The sequence below is a fragment of the Sesamum indicum genome, linkage group LG12, assembly GCF_026168435.1.
Source record: "Sesamum indicum cultivar Baizhima isolate 11 linkage group LG12, ASM2616843v1, whole genome shotgun sequence".
Classification (NCBI taxonomy): Eukaryota; Viridiplantae; Streptophyta; class Magnoliopsida; order Lamiales; family Pedaliaceae; genus Sesamum; species Sesamum indicum.
In genome coordinates, this window is record NC_142668.1 from 5,287,675 (window position 1) to 5,304,103 (window position 16,429).

At 36.0% G+C, this 16,429-nt stretch overlaps 3 protein-coding genes across 5 annotated transcripts; all 3 read right to left on the reverse strand.

Annotated features, from left to right (window-relative positions):
• Positions 1-996: 996 nt before the first annotated feature.
• Positions 997-4,558, reverse strand: LOC105178739 (uncharacterized). 3 transcript variants are annotated; one of them, XM_011102273.3, is made up of 3 exons: positions 4,364-4,558; positions 4,168-4,225; positions 997-3,689 (listed from the first exon to the last, which is right to left on the reverse strand). In XM_011102273.3, exon 3 carries the CDS (start codon positions 3,576-3,578, stop codon positions 1,278-1,280), a length of 2,301 nt encoding a protein of 766 aa, XP_011100575.1. In that variant the 5' UTR covers positions 3,579-3,689; positions 4,168-4,225; positions 4,364-4,558; the 3' UTR covers positions 997-1,277. The 3 variants fall into 3 exon arrangements, with proteins under 3 accessions (XP_011100575.1, XP_020555049.1, XP_011100576.1); XM_020699390.2 differs by having other exon boundaries at positions 4,168-4,238; XM_011102274.3 differs by lacking the exon at positions 4,168-4,225.
• Positions 4,559-8,348: 3,790 nt separating this feature from the next.
• On the reverse strand, positions 8,349-8,936 carry LOC148784777 (uncharacterized). The gene has a single exon (XM_088876512.1). It carries the CDS (start codon positions 8,934-8,936, stop codon positions 8,349-8,351), a length of 588 nt encoding a protein of 195 aa, XP_088732638.1.
• A 3,351-nt stretch (positions 8,937-12,287) lies between these two features.
• Positions 12,288-13,204, reverse strand: SLY2 (F-box family protein). The gene has a single exon (XM_011102272.3). The coding sequence runs from the start codon at positions 13,028-13,030 to the stop codon at positions 12,509-12,511; it is 522 nt and encodes a 173-aa protein (XP_011100574.1). The 5' UTR covers positions 13,031-13,204; the 3' UTR covers positions 12,288-12,508.
• Positions 13,205-16,429: the final 3,225 nt, after the last annotated feature.

The following is a 16,429-nucleotide window of genomic DNA, read 5'->3' on the forward strand; positions in this document are numbered from 1 at the left end:
TAATATTAGAAATGACCATTCCTATAAAAAATATGCCTATTCCTTCAAGTATGAGATTAGTCATTCCTTATCTCCCCATTAATTGAGAATACATTTTTTTTATATTGCTAAATAATATTTCATAAAATTTATATTTACAAGATTGTATAATAAAATAAATTACATATTGTTATTTAAGTATAATAAATATTAATAATAAAATTTTAAATATGTGTTATAAGTCTCTAGCATGGATAATTTATATTTTTAAATATTTTATTAATATAATATAAAAACAGTTCCATACTTATATGTATTTTATCAGATTTTACTACGAGTACAAAAAATTATATAATAATATTATGTAATATTTGTTTACTATTTTTAATATATATGAATTTTTTGTATAAATATTAAGTGTTTACTGGATATCTGATACATGGAAATATTTGAATAAATATATATACATATGTATTGTAAATTTATGATTAATTTAATATTTTTTATGTAACAAAACTTTTGTCTGTGTGTGTGTTTTTCCCCTTAAAATTTTCATTACTATTCATCTAACATATAAACAATTGATTTGAAAATTTCAGTTTCTTTTCCTGTTCCTTATACCAGTAGGAATCATATATTAAAATCATTCTATTTCTACCTTTATTTTTTTACTACATTCATATCATTCCCATCCAAATCCATTCATCCTTGCCAATCGCACTCAAGAAAATACAGTACTTGACAGATAACAGAACAGGAAGAAGACTAAGGAAGAGATGAAGGGATCAAATAATATGTAAGAGACCACAATAATTCCAAGAATTCAGAAAATCTTAGAAACTATGGAGAAAGGGTAAATATAGACTAATATGATGGTAAAATAATCCAAAATAAAATTGAACAAAACCACATGCCCAAAGAATTTCAGGATTTTGTTAAAATCATGTGAGCCTTTTTGGCACAAATAGTGAAGAAAGCAAGCAATACCCTTTGTGCCCATTGGAATTCCATCACATATCAGAGTCAAATGCAAAGCATTTCTATAGAACCAGGAGTCAACAGTTCTAGATTCTGGATACAAATTGCTGAATACATTTAAAGCTCCCCAAAACATTAGGAGCAAAGGATTACTTTAAATCCTCCAACTATCTAATCTTTTGAGAATGAAATCAAGGCTGTGTTTAAATCTGTACATTTTGTCTCTCAATGCAAAGACGTTAGATACTCAACTTCGACTTTGTTCGCACTTTCAAGTTTGTCAAGCCTGTATTCAGCTGTGATGATGCGCTTATGGGATACTATCGGAATTCCGCACTAACTTGACTTGCGCTTGTTTCAGTAATCGGGAATTCAGCTGTAGCTTTCACTCCAGTTTCTTCTTGACGAACTTCCGGTGGAATTCTCTCTCCTCCTTGAGGAGGCTCCAGATCAGTTTTCTCTTCCATACACGCTCCACATGCAACCTTTTTTGGAGTTGAAGAACATATTTCACTTTGAATTGACATTTTTTCAGGCTGGGCTCTAGGTTCAGGTCGATGCTGCTTTTCTGGAGTTTCAGAGGTCTTCTTTGTCCGAACGGCACTTGTATTGTTCTGAAGCTCAGTCTCTCCTTGAAGAAGTTCCTCTGGAGTTGCAGCTGGGTCAAGATCCCAGCAACCCTCAGGCAAGTTAGAGCCTTCAACTTTAAGTGAACAAGATGGCACCTGATGTGAAAATCGTAGCATCTCTCTTCTCGGAATCCACCGAGTGGCATCCTTGTCTATGCTCCTTTGGTATACTGTCTTAAATCCATCCAGCTTAATTAGAGGAGCAACCCAGACACCACTCTCTTCAGAATAATCATGAAGAACCTCGACCATTTCATATTGGTGCCTTACTTCATCTGGGGTCGTTCTGTTCCAATCTGGTGACCAGTTCCGATACACAGCCCAAATATCTCCACTTCTAGGATAGATCCTTACACAACCCCCCCTACCAGCCTTTTCCCTGCTGAGAAGATGAGAAAATATATTGACTTGCTCAACCGTTTCAGAATGGAACACTCTAAAGCTTCCACAAGATTTGGTAAAACCACAGTCTAACCAATTTACTGACCCAAATTCACTATCAGACCTTGAGCTCAAGTAGCTTATATAAACCTTAAACGGCTTCACCGAGATGACATCGCGAATTAGACAATACAAGCGAGGCATACCATCTTCTTCATCATATAAAGCCCATATCTGCTTTGGTTTAAAGCATTCTTCAGATCTGTCCTTGTCAAAATCATGGAAGTCAGAGTCCGGAACTGTTATTGACATAGAAATGTTCCTTTTCAATTCTGGTTGTTTAATAACACTAGCTGCACTCTTCTCAGCCTCTGCGGCTGCTACTTCCATGGCCAATCTCATCTCCTCCAGTTTCCTATGGATTTCTGATCTTGCCTTATCAATCAACAACTGCCTACCATCAAGTGTGGGAGCAGCTGAACTGCGTCTAGTCAAAGTCTCAGATGTTGAGGGAAGCTTAGAAGCAGGTGTTAGTGTTCCATTCCCATTGGCTATTTTCGGTTCTACAACAATGTTTTGGGAAAGCTCTTCGTGCCCACTGGCATAAGAACCTCCCAGTTCAACTTTTCTCTTCTTGGCAGGTCTACCACGCCTGGGTTTTGATACTTCATTCTGACCAGTATACCCGTTAGAGCCCACATGACCTGTTACCTTCACTGAATGATTGTTTCCATTAGCTTGGGTTTTATTGGCCTCACCATTGGCTTGATAAAAGACAAAAGATGACGCAGATAATCCATTAGGATCTAAAACGCCAGAAGAATTTCCAGATGAGTTACCCTGAAATGATATATTTGAGACATACTCAGATCTATAGCCAGTATGATGTCCTGAAGACCCACTAGGTGGACAGTATCCGGTGGTCGTTGGTACATACGTGATCCCACAACCATGACCTCCATAGCCATTCTCAGGCACATACGAGAAGTTGCTATATGGGAAAGAACCATTAACTGGGGCTAACCCAGTTTCAACAGCAATGAAGACACCACGACAGTTTTTACAAGAGAGCCGCTTGTTAACATATTTTCTGAGATATTCGTATTGAATATGACAGGAGGTACAGACAGTCCAGAATGTATCAAGTCTGCCATGAGAAGATGAAAACTTGGAACAGTTTTCATAACCACCGGCTCCAGCACTGTACCCGGCAAACAAGTTTCTTCTTTGATCATACGAGCTTCTCTTTGCAGCATCTGACAAGAGTGTCCATGCTTCAGAAACCAGTCGGAATGCCCCATCTGCCCCAACAGTTTTGTTCTTATCAGGGTGTAGCAGCACTGCCATCTTCTTATACTGCTTCTTTAATTTGGATCTATCCACAGATGGGTCCAATCCAAGAATTGAATAGAAATCCGGTTCTCCATTGATTTTCGCCTCCGAAGCCATGTAGACCCCAAATGTCGCTACCATTTGAGATATTCCCTCCAGTTCAGGACACAGCATTTGAGCTTTTAAAGCATAACTTTTTGCACCCGCAAAATTTTTCTCCACAAATTGCTTCTCGGCATATGCTTTAGCTCTAACTGCTTCCTCTATGTTGGATCCCATTGCAAGTTTCAGATTCAAACCAAACTCAAACCCAATTCTAGAAGCAAACTACATGCAGCAGACACAGGATACCAATCCAAACCTCCCACCAAAAGAAGCCATTATCACTTGCTGCAAAAAGGAACAACAGATCATAAGGCATCCTGTCCATCTTTATGAACATTCACGATTCCTACTAAAAGAAACAAAACCAGTAAATGATTTGATAACCAAAGCAAAAAAGATCCTCCATTGCCCAAACCAAACCCCGACTAATCAAAACTCATGCGCCTGTAGTTTAATTTAATTCCCACCAAAACAGAAACAACAGCAACTAGTCTAAACTACCCAGCACAAAAAAATCAAATAGTACTTCAATTCCACTACACTTTCCCTTTTAAGAAACTCAACCCTAGTCAAACAATTTCAAGCTAAATTCAAACTACACCAGAAAGAAATAGATCACCCAAATTTTAGCATAACATGCCCATTAACCAAAGATCTAAGCTAGAAACAGCTCAAAACCATTCATAAAAACTAAATTCTCCCACCATTTTCAGCTCCAAGCAAACAAACCAAAAAATACCAAAAGAAATGAAAAATAACTTACCAAGATTCAGACTCAAATCACTACAGAATTTCCTGATCCCCAAACATTAGCTTCAGATCTACACAAAATTTCTGTTAAAATCCAAAAACGAAAAAAAAAAAAGTAAATCTACCCTACCAATGCGAACAACACCATCAGTAAAATTCATTTAAAAGAAAAAGTAAATATATAAACAAAAGGAAAAAGGAAAGCTTACTTAAAGTTAAGTACATAAACGGCGGGGAGGGGAGCAGAAGGACTCCGAACAGTATATTCCGGCGGCCACCGGCGGAAAATTCCTCCAAAAATGAGAAGCACCAAAAAAATAAATAAAAATAAAAATAAAAATAAAATACTGTGGAGAGATTATTTAAAGTAGAAGTACAACTACAACTATACGCAGCAGTTAAAAATTTATGTTAATATATATATATATATATAAATATAAAATTTAATTATTAATCTAAATATAAATATAAATATGATAATATTTTTCATAATTATAATTATTATGTTTGAGTGAAAGTAACAGTTATTACTATTTAATATTGGGGTAAGCCAATGGTGCGCCATGTGCGTTATGCGCACCACCTCCCCCCCCCCCCCCCCCAAAAAAAAAAAAATTAATATTGAGATATGCAAATGGAAGAAATTTTTAATTTATTGTATTTCTATAAAACCTTTTATACTTTATGCTATGATGACTCATTTTTTTTTATTTTGGCTGAAAATTTAAAAAAAATAAAATGGTCTAAATTATTTATACTATTTTACAATTTCAAAAAAAATCCCTTTTGTGTTTTTAATATTTTTTTATTTTTAAAACTATTTCATCAACTTCTTATTTTTCTTTACTTTTGATATTTTATATTCTTTTTCTTCCCTTATCTTCTTTCTATTTTTTCATAGTTTTTTTTAATTATTGTGTAAATTCTAAAAATAAATAATTTTTAAAAATTTAAAATTAATTATTGACATATATTTAAGTGCGTTGTACATACTAGTTTAGATGATTGTTATAGTTAGTAATACATAAAGTGGAAAAGGTTTTTTTTTTAAAAAAAATTTGCATAATTAAACAAATATAAATAATATATTTAAAATAAAGTAAAAACATTTAATTTGAATATAATAAATTATTTATATGCCATTTTCTATGGTGGCAAGTTGTGGGGAGCAACATGGACTGGTGGGCCATGAAAATTATGGTTGATCTTTGTTTTAATTTTGTAATAATTAGCTGTAGGAACACACTCAATATATATGAATTATTAAATATTTTTTTGTTTTTATTAAAAAAATTAATTAATTAAAATTGATATTTATTGAAATATTTTTTTATTAAATTTAATGTGCATAAATAAAATATTTTTAATTGTTTTTTTCAGAGAGATGGTCATTTTTGTGTTAAAATAAATGTATATTGGTTTATTGTCAACCAAATGTGATTACGCCAATTTTTCTAATGAATGGGCTTTAAAATGGGCTAAAGCCCATTTAAGATGAGATCAGTTGGGCTTATATCTGGGCCTGCTACAAATCTTGGCCCATTTATGAGGTAAAACGCCAACCAACCCGATTATAAATAGCATAGAATTATGAAATAAAATAGTTAATTGTTAGAGAGATGACTTATGATAGCCAATGAAATATCTTCTTTTATTTTATTCCTTTTGGATAGTAATTAGCAAGTTGTGGACCTTCAAATAATGTATTCGTCCCCAAAATAATGGTTTTTTTTAGTCAAAATGTAAATGCAGGGATGAACCTCTATATACCTATTAAGGAGAATTTTTTTTTTTTGGTGAAATGTAAGTTTCATTCATTCAAAAATATTTACAGTGTACTTTGACATACCTGGAGAGATACAAAAGCCCACGCTAAAGTTAAAAAACAATCAAACCGTGTGGGAAAAATATCCAAAAGACCCTATACAATATAACCTTGACTAAAATATTGAGCCCTCAAAGATGACTTCGTTGCGATGCCTCCAAAGTGTGTAGACCGTGCATGCTAAAGCGAGATGTCGCGCTTTGTTCTGCACGGAGGAACCTGTTTTCTCCTTCTTGAGCCACTTGACCGCACTTTGAAGGGTTGACATAGACCGATTAATGCCAAGCCAGTGTCGAATGCGTGACCAAACGAAGTTGCTGAACGGGCACTCAAAGAAAAGGTGCTTGGCCGATTCCTTGGTGTTGATGCATAGTGAGCATAAATTCTCCTCTTGGAGGAATCCAAGTCTGTCCCTTGTAGTTAGTCTACCTTGCGCCAAGCCACAAGATAAATGAGTACTTCGGTGGGATAAAAACCTTCCATATAGCCGTTTTCCAAGGCTGCCTCGCAAGTTTTGGTCTGAAGTACTCATAAGCTTTCGACGTTTGGAGACCCTTAGGGGTAGACCATCTCGTCATCTATTCGATCGCTGCCTCCGGAGACCCAAAATCAGTGGCCACCCTGTTGCGAATTTCGACAAGCCGTTGAATGAGTGGAGAATCCCCCTTCTTCGGTTGTCAGTCCCAGATTGATGCACCTCTAAGGTAGACACTGTTGACCCACTGCACCCATAACATGTCTGCCTTGCGGTGAATGTTCCATAATACACGGGCAAGGAGGGCCACGTTCCAAAACTGTATGTGCCGAATGCCGAGTCCACCTTCTTCCTTGGGATGGCAGATTTCCTCCCAAGCGACCGGTGCCCTCCTAGAGTTCTATAGAAAGTTCCTACATAGTCGGTGGATTTTCTCGATGACCGCCGCTGGAAGTGGGAAAACTTGGAGCCAAAAACACTCCACCCCCTGAATAACTGAACGGATAAGTTCCAGTCGGCCTGCATAAGATAAGGATTTGCCCGTCCACTTCGAAATGCAGTTGGCAATTTGATCCACAAGCGATGAGTAGTTGGTGACCGAAAGCCGTTGTGCCGCTAGTGGAATGCCAAGGTCTGACCGGCATCTCACCTCTCGCAAACTCCGTGTGAGCGAGAATCCCGTCAAGCTCCTCATTTTGAATGCCCACTGTGAATATTCTTGACTTAGAGGTATTGACAGTGAGGCCGGATGCGTCCCTAAACTCTTGGAGGCATTCCATCAAGACGTGGATAGATGGAATGTCGCCACGGGAGAAAAGCATGACGTCGTCGGCAAAGAAGAGATGCGTGATTTTCAACTTCTTGCATTTGGGTGAAAGTTGAAGTCCGAAGTAGATGTTTTCCTCTTGACCAATCGGGAGAAATATTCCATGCTAAGAAGGAAGATGGTCGGCAACATCGGGTTTCCTTGCCTTAGGCCTTTCCTCCTTGGAAAAAACCCATGAAGGAAGTCATTCAAAGCGACTGAAACGGATGAATTGTAAACACATTCCATAATTCAAGATATAAACAGTGGGGGAAAACCATACCCGTGAAGAACTCGGGCGAGAAATGTCCATGAGACCGAGTCAAACGCCTTGCGTAGGTCGATACATCGAGGTGAAATCCGTTTCCTCGAGTACTGCCGCACCATTTCTTGGGCCAAGAAAATATATCCGTGATGTTGCGGCCTCCAACAAACGCAGCTTGGCATCGGTCAATCAAGTGCTCCAAAACGGGCGCGAGCCAGTCCGAGATGATTTTCGTGATTGCCTTGTAGATGACATTGCAACACGAAATCGGCCGGTAATCCGCAACAGAGGTGGACTGATCTGATTTCGACACAAGGGCAATGATAGTGTGGTTGAGTTTCCATAGCATCCGCCCACTCCTAAAGAAATCCAAGACGACCCTACAAACTTGATCACCCACAATGTTCCATGCTTTCTTGAAAAAGCACGAGGAATATCCATCTGGATTGGGAGCCTCATTGTCGCTAATATGGAATACGGCATCCTTGACCTCCAACGGCGTGACTGCCCGGTAAAGCTCCGCGGTATGCTCGAGGGAGAGTATGGGGCCCCATTCAAACATACCATTATCGATAGGGAGGGTGTGAGTCTCGGTGCCCAAGAGTGATGTGTAGTAATCAACGAACTCTTGGGCAATATCCTCGGCAGTAGTGATAACAGTCCCGTCCGCCTTAGTGACTGCCCCGATGGAATTCCTCACGACATTCCTCTTCACCATGTCGTGGAAGAACTTGGTGTTGCGGTCCCCCTCTTTAAGAAAGTGGATCTTGGCTTTCTGGTAGAAGAAGTGTCGTTCGGCCTCGACAAGGAAAATGACCTTCCTCCTAAGATCTCCCAAAGTCTCGTAGCGCCACATCTCCCGAATTGAATTCAAGTTGACTCTGGGCATCTTGCAGTGCAAGCTCGGCCTCTTTGCCCCTGGCGGAGATGTGGTTGTAGTGTTGCTTGTTGAATGCCTTGAGCGCGCCTTTAAGTGCTTTCAGTCGCCTACAAAGGCTGAATTGCGGTGTTCCGTCCACGCTCAAGTTCCATCTTGCTTCAACAGTAGCTAAGAAATCCGGATGATCTGCCCACATATTGAAAAAGCGAAACGGGTTTGGCTTAGTGGGTGCATGATCAAATATAGAAACAATACCCGGAGAGTGGTCGGAAAGGCATCCCGGTGGGTTGAAATGGGCACTGTAATGCAAACCGGCCTGAAGCCATTCATTGTTGTATAACACCCGATCGAGCTTGCACCATACAGGGTTGCTTTCGTTGTTGGAATACCATGTGTAGTAGCAGCCCGTAGTGGGAACATCGAGTAATCCAAGCGCTACACAGTAGTCCACAAAATCTTTAAGCTCATACCAAGTTGGGGCCACTCCAAGCTGCTTCTCCTCGGGAGATTTCACATAGTTGAAATCGCCCATAATAAGCTATGGCATGCTCGGTGCTTGTCCCAAATCAGAAAGTTTCTCCCACATGCTCCTTCTATTGACAACAGAATAAAGACCATATGTAAATGAGATATAGAAGGAGAGTTGAGAGGACTTATTCGTGGCACGACAGTGGATGTAGGTCAATGACTGTCGGGTCCCAAATCACAAGGATGCGTCCGCCGGCGATGGTGTCAAAGTTGTTGGTTTGGCACCATCCCGAAAATGAGCGGCTAAGAATCTTCAGGATAGATGATGCTGCAAGCTTTGTCTCCAAAATGCCCAAGAGGCAAAACCGGTTATTTTTAATGACGTGGGCAACCCCATTGTATTTGAAAGGTCAGTTAAAGCCCCTCACATTCCAAAATCCAATCTTCATGGGGATAGATGGGGGGACTCCCCTCCGGCCTGCTTCTTCGGTTTGCTGCCGGTCGTTGCAATCTCATCAGTTCCTGTCCATCTATTGGGTGTTTAGGACTTCGACCTCTTGTTGTCTGATACTTAGACAATCTTTTTGATAGAAAATCTTTCCTAGATTTAAGATGATTTTTTTTCAAATCAAGGTGATATTTTTTAGATCAAAATATCTTTTTAAGATTAAGGTGGTCTTTTTCAGATTAAAAATCCTTTTCAGATTAAGGTGATCTTTTCAGATAAAAAATCCTTTTCAGATTAAGGCGATCTTTTTTAGATCAATGTGATCTTTTTCAAATCAAAAAATCTTTTTTAGATTAAGACGATCTTTTTCAGATACTAGAGCGACATCGATGTGCGACCTCTATCAAGAATCTTTTCATATAAAATGCGACCTCGTAGGAGGTGCACAACCTCCATGAAATTTTTTTTTTCAGATTTTTCAACTAGTCTTTTTTAGACAATTATACGATCTCAATATCGATGCACAACCTCCATGAACATAATCTTCTTCAAATACTAGCGCGATCTCCATGAAAATCTTTTATGAAGTTTTCAACTAGTCATTTTCAAACAATAAAGTGATCTCGATCTCGGTGCATGATCTCCATGAAGATAGTCTTTTTCAAACCTTGGTGCCCAACCTCCATGAAGATAAACTTTTTCAAATTTTTCAATTAGTCTATTTCAAATGATAATGTAATCTCGTGAGATGCCGTTATTTTTCATCAATTCTTTCATATATTGATCTTTGGGTCTATTCCTTGAAAGTTATTTGGGTTCTAAGTGAGAACCTCCATCTCTCCAATAATTTTATTTTCAAGGTTGAGGTCCTTCTCGACCTGATCCCTGCGGTTTTCTCGCCTTTGAGGGGTCTCCTCACCACCATCAAATGTATGATCTCTTCTAGATGTCCCTTCCATCTCAAAACGTGAGTGCTCTTCTCAGATTCCTATAGACGAAGCAATTGATTAGGGTCGGATACATGATCTACGATAAGGTGATGATTTGCGACCCATAGTGAGTATGCCAAATGCTTGGTGGTCTCTAAGAAGAGGAAAGCACATAAGGCTAGTTGAGATGGTCCCTAACGAAGACCCTTCGATGTCTAAGTCAATTCAAGTTTGAGATGGTAAATGGCGATCTCAAGTAGTAAATGAAGTAGCCAGTAATAAATATATCTTACCATAATATCATGGATTGAGTGTATTTGTAGGGCTAAATGTCCCCACCTTCTGATTCATGTGGTGTCATCTTAAATCATTAGTTGTCAAATGGTCTATGGTCTAGATTTTGGGTCATGATCGAATCGGGTTGCAAAATAGAAAGATGCGACCTGATCCGAGATAGACAGACGCAAATCCTAGGGTTCTAATAATATTTTAGTGTTATTGAAAGATTATTTATATCTTTTTTCAGGTGGATATGATATACTCCTATCAAAAATCAATTTGGATTATTATCTCTTTTTCCTTTTAGATTTTCATTGGCATATACTATGTTTCCAAATGTAAGATATTTATTCAAGTTAACTTCCACAAATAATTTCTTTTAATATACAAGTAGTTAATCTATTCTTTCATAAGTAACTCGTCATCTAAAATAAGATAAAAGGATATTAAAATTAAAATATAATTGATATATATATATATATATATATATATATATATGCATTGCATTATTAAATACTATAATATGCAGATTGAAGTAATCTGGAATATACCTACTAATATTATGGCATACTTTTTTCAAAATTTATTGCAAGTTAGAAGCATAGAACTTTTACAATAAATACGTATATGTTAAATAAATTTCGATGTGTTTGTATAAATATATATATATATATATTTATATATAGTCAAATTTCTAGAGATAGTTTAATAAATTTAAAATAACAATTAATTAAAATATATCATTTTATTGAAACAATGATGCTGATGGACCGTAAATATTTAAAATTATATGTATAATTACAGTAAAAAATTAATGAAGCTATACGCAATTTTAAAAACTTTTGGGGGGTATATTTGCATATAGGTCAAATTTTAGGAAAGATTTATGTAATTTTCAATAATTTAATTAGTCAACTCAATAATAAAATTGTATTTTTATTCAATTTTTATGCTAACATAAGCATATTGATATGACTAATGGTTAAATCTATTTATTATATACTATAAATCATTATAACTCATTGACTATGGCAAATTAATACTACTCAAACCATTATCAAATAAACAAAATTGAAAATTTAAATTTTGATCATGATTAATTAATATGTATTATGATTTTGCCTATGGTCAAAATATTTGTCATAGTATTTAACTTTTAGTTAACATTTTATTCTTATTTGTAAAAACAACGATTAATAATTATTTTTTAATTTTGATTAATTAGTATGTGTCATAATTTTTTTATTTTTAATTATAATAATTAATTACAACTAAAATTTACATTTCTTTTGATATCAATGTGGGGGGTAAATTATTTTTTGGTCCTATAAGTAAATCTGTTTCTAATTTTGGTCCCACACTCAAACCAATTCACACATTAAATCCCATATGTGGTTGTTTTTTTCAATTTGAGAACCATTGAGAAATTTTCGTCCAATTGATAACGGCAGCTGCTCTCTCTGGTAGTCAGTACAATCAAAATAAGAGTATATTACATTTTTGGTACCATAAGTGGACCTATTTCTAATTTTGGTCCCACACGTAAATTTGTGAATTAGTCTGAGTATAGGACCAAAATTAAAAACAGGTCCACTTATGGGACCAAAAATGTAATTTGTCCTTATTTTGATTGTATTGACTAACGGAGAGAGCAACTATCATTATCAATTAGACGAAAATTCCTCAATGGTTCTCAAATTGAAAAAAAAAAATTACATATGAGACTCACTATGCGAATTAACTTAAGTGTGAAATCAAATTTAAAAACAGGTCCACTTATGGAATAAAAAATTTAATTTACCCTCAAGGTGGGGCTCGTGCATATGATAGAAGATCTCTTTTCTACGCCGTATAACTGAATTTATATGTTATATTTTATGAATAAATGACATTGAAAAATCGGTAGATAAATAGTCAATTTGACCAAGAAAACAAAAACAAACAAATAAAAAATAGTTACTATATCAACCTATTTCCATATCAGACGTTCACAGCTTTGCATAGGAACATGAGCGACGACGGAGGCGAACCCGACTCACTGCCGAATCTCCCGCCGCCGCCTCCACTGCCGCCGCCGCCGCCGAGCAACACCCTTTCGTAATAATCCACACAGAACAACGACAGCGAAAGCTCCACCTCATGCCGAGTCCAAACCCGCCTCTCCAACTCCGTGGCTGCGCCGCCGTCCACTCTCATTTTGCCCAGCCGACTCAGCACCGGCTTCACGCACACGGTGTACAGCCTCCGGTACCCTCCCAGAGCCACCACCACCGTCCTCACCCCTTCCGGCGGGGGCGAAAGGTGGCGGAAGCAGAGGTGCTCCCACAGGGCGTCGTTCCGAGTCAGGGCGCACCAGAGGCGGCAGACGCAGGCGGCGACGCCGAGGGAGCGGTCGTCTAGCCGCTTGAGGATTTCAATCAACACATCCATGTTGTCATTGATGCAGAACTTGGCCCTCTTTTCTAATTTTTCATCATCCACCAGTTCATGAACTTTCACCATATTATATATATGTATATATATTTATATGTAAGTAATTTTCTTGAATATGAAGAAGAATGAAGGTATTGAGGTGATATAAATGTGAAGTGAAAGTTGTGAGAAAAGTGAAGTATGAGTATTTATAGTGAGAAAAATAGAAGGGTTTCTGAATCTTGACAAACACACACTTACTGTGTGTGTGTGTGTTTGACAGGGGGGGGGGGGTATCTGGAAGAGAAGAGAAGAGGCCAAATGGGAAGGTGACAAGAAGGAGTTCCGTGACCAAGGCATTGAAATATTAGTATAATTGGGTGGGGGGGGGGGGGGCGGGGCGGATATTGAATTCAAAATTACTATAGTTTTGTTTGTTGTTTTTGGTGTTGTTTTCTTATGTATAGAGAGAGGGGTAGAGGGCCGTTGGTGAAAGTGGGATTGTCAAAAAGTAAACGTTGAGTGTGTGTGTGAATGTGAGTATGTGTGTTTTCTTGTTATTTTCACTAGGGGGGGTTGCCTTTGCATGGCACCTCTAAAAGTCTACATGTTTTTGGTTTTGCATGGAAACAAAACTTGTTTAATTAGAAGACAAATTACGCGGTCTATATATGCATTATAATATGTGTATGGGTGTGTCTCTTGTGTGTAAATATACATTACAACGTTATACATATGTGTGTGTGTGGAGACCTAGGGACCATGGGAGTATCCGAGGAGTAACATTGTGATGACTATTTGTACTTAGGGATATGGGTGGGTATCATGGTTTAAAGTCGGGGTATCGATAATAATGTCGAGTAATGTTCCACATCAATCGTAGTGTATTGAGATATTATTGGACAATACAAAATTAAATATGTTATACAAATACTTAAAAAATTCTCAAAAAATTAATAAAATTATAAAAGCAATTAAACATCACAAAATTACTACATAATATTACAAACCAAAAATTCTAAAATATCAAATATCGATAAATGAATAATAGAAATGCTTAAGACATACGTAAATAGTCAAAAGAAAGTGGATTGCGGATTGAATTTAAAATGATTGCCATCATCATCATCAACATTCCTCTTATATCTTTTTTTAATTTAAATTAAAATTAAGTTTGATAGCACTTTTAATGAATAATAATATATTTAAACAAAATATACTGAATGTGTACAATATTTAATAGTGAAGAAGTGATAAAAAGAAACCTTGGGCCACTTTGTCAGCATCACTCAGAACAAGAGTTTTCACCATGGACAGAAGAAGAGAATTTCTTGCTCATTTGCTTTTTTCTCATATGTTTCTTGATCAAATTTTGAATAGATGAAACTTCATCTTTCTCTGTTTTTAGCTTGATCGCTTCTCAGCAATAGAGATTACAACAAAAGAAGAAAATAAAGATAGTCATAGAATTACATGTCATATTCCTTCATAATGCCTAAAAGCAATCATCTTATCTCCTCTTCTTAGTTTCTTTGTTGTCCCAACCATACTTTGTTTTTGTCATATTCTCACTGATAACATTGGACATTATCACAAGCGATAATATCATTGTGTCGATGATAATATTGAATATTATCAACGATACCAAATTATCTCTGATAATATAGGGTGTCAAACATTTTTATCAGATCGGCACTAGCTGATCTGGATACGTTTCGGCCGATACTTTGAACCATGGTGGGTAATGAAGTCCCAATCCGACCTGATGAGGTTAGAATTACTTTTTTTTTTTTATAAATAATTGGTTGGTAATGAAGTCGATCGAGTGGCCCTAGCCTCGTAACTTTGTTCAATTTATTAGGTTGAATTGAAGGATAGATTTTAATTTTTTCAGACTCAATTCGATTTTCGGCAGATAACTAGTCATATGTAAAACTTGTTCCGGACCAACTCAAAATTCGATCCTAATAATATTTATTTATTTTAAATTTTTTAAGTTTTATTTAATACATAAAATTTAATTTGTAAGGTAAATCATACTTTTAACATAATAAAAACATAGTAAATATTTATAAACAACATTTTTTTTTTAAAAAAAAATAGTTAATTGAAGACAAGAAATTAAAATTAAGTTTTATGAGTTAGTCTTAGAGTTGGGGCAGGATCATGATGAGTTTGAGGCTGGACGAAGTTTTAGGTCTAACTATATTTGGAGTAGTTTCGGGTCGGGTCGGGTCGGGTCGAAATTTAAGTCTAATTAAATTGTTGAGTGTGAATAGTTTGATCAAACCCGTTCAAAATTTGCTTGTTGCCATCACTACTTGTACTTACATGGAGTATCTTAAAAAAAAAAAAAAAAAAAAAAGCAAGTATAACTCATATAAATAATACAACATTGATTTGAGTCCAAATATCCTGAAATGCCCTCAAGTAAGCCCAAGTCAATAAGCAAAAGCACGTAAAGGGTACTTTTTATAGTCCTCCAAAATACATAGGTCAATAAGTTGTTACAAGGATATCAACCTCATAATGGAAGTTAATTAGGGTATCAAAAATTGTACCTGAAGCATGAAGATGTGCAGACGAGTTGTATGATTACATGTGGATAGGAGTGGCAATACGGGTGGAAACCCATGGTTCCAACCCTATCAACGTATTTGAGTTGTGGGTCGGGTTTCACATTTTTTAATATGGATCTAATATGATTTTGTTTAAATAAATTTAAATAGTTTACAAGTGATTTTAATGGGTTCTTCATGTTTAATTTTTTTAATTAGTTTATCAAAAGTTATTTTAGTAATATAATAGAATCGATGAAAGATATTAGTATAAGTTATAATCATGAGTTCATTATAAATCCTATTTGAGTTGGTGATGGGTTTTAAGTGGGCAGATGACGGGTTTATAATAAGTTTTAAGTGGCTTGGTGATTAGTCTTATATGAACTGGTGAAGGGTCACTACAAAAAACCAGTGCTATAACAATAAATTTTTGCTACGGAATTTGCATAAAATCCGTTGCAAAATAGTGTTGCCACTGAAATTTATAATGAAAAATTTTCTATTGTTATAGGTACTAATGCTATAGTTGCATAGGCTTTCTTTGTCCGTGGCAATTTTGTTGCAATATCTTATTTCATTGCAATGTACATTTGCAATGAAAATCTCGTTGCAAATTGCATCAACATATGCAACGGAAATTTATGGCAAAATTGCAACATGTTTCTTCCGATTTCAATCTGTTGCAAGTTTTGCAACTAAATTTTTGCTAAAATCTGTTGCAAATTTTTATTACAAAATTTTGCAATATAATTTATAATTTTTTTTTCTATATTCTTTTTTTTTTCAGATTTTGATATATAATTTTTAAATTAAAATTACAGTTAAGTTACAACTAAAAAATTATAAAATTCAAAAATAAAAATATAATATAGAAAGATAATTGAATACATGTTCACTAAACAAAAAATTAAAATTTAAAATATCCAAT

Bases quoted from the DNA above. Each gene is read 5' to 3' on its own strand.
- LOC105178739 (XM_011102274.3), bottom strand. From the start codon at position 3,578: ATGGGATCCAACATAGAGGAAGCAGTTAGAGCTAAAGCATATGCCGAG.
- LOC148784777 (XM_088876512.1), bottom strand. From the start codon at position 8,936: ATGGGCGATTTCAACTATGTGAAATCTCCCGAGGAGAAGCAGCTTGGA.
- SLY2 (XM_011102272.3), bottom strand. From the start codon at position 13,030: ATGGTGAAAGTTCATGAACTGGTGGATGATGAAAAATTAGAAAAGAGG.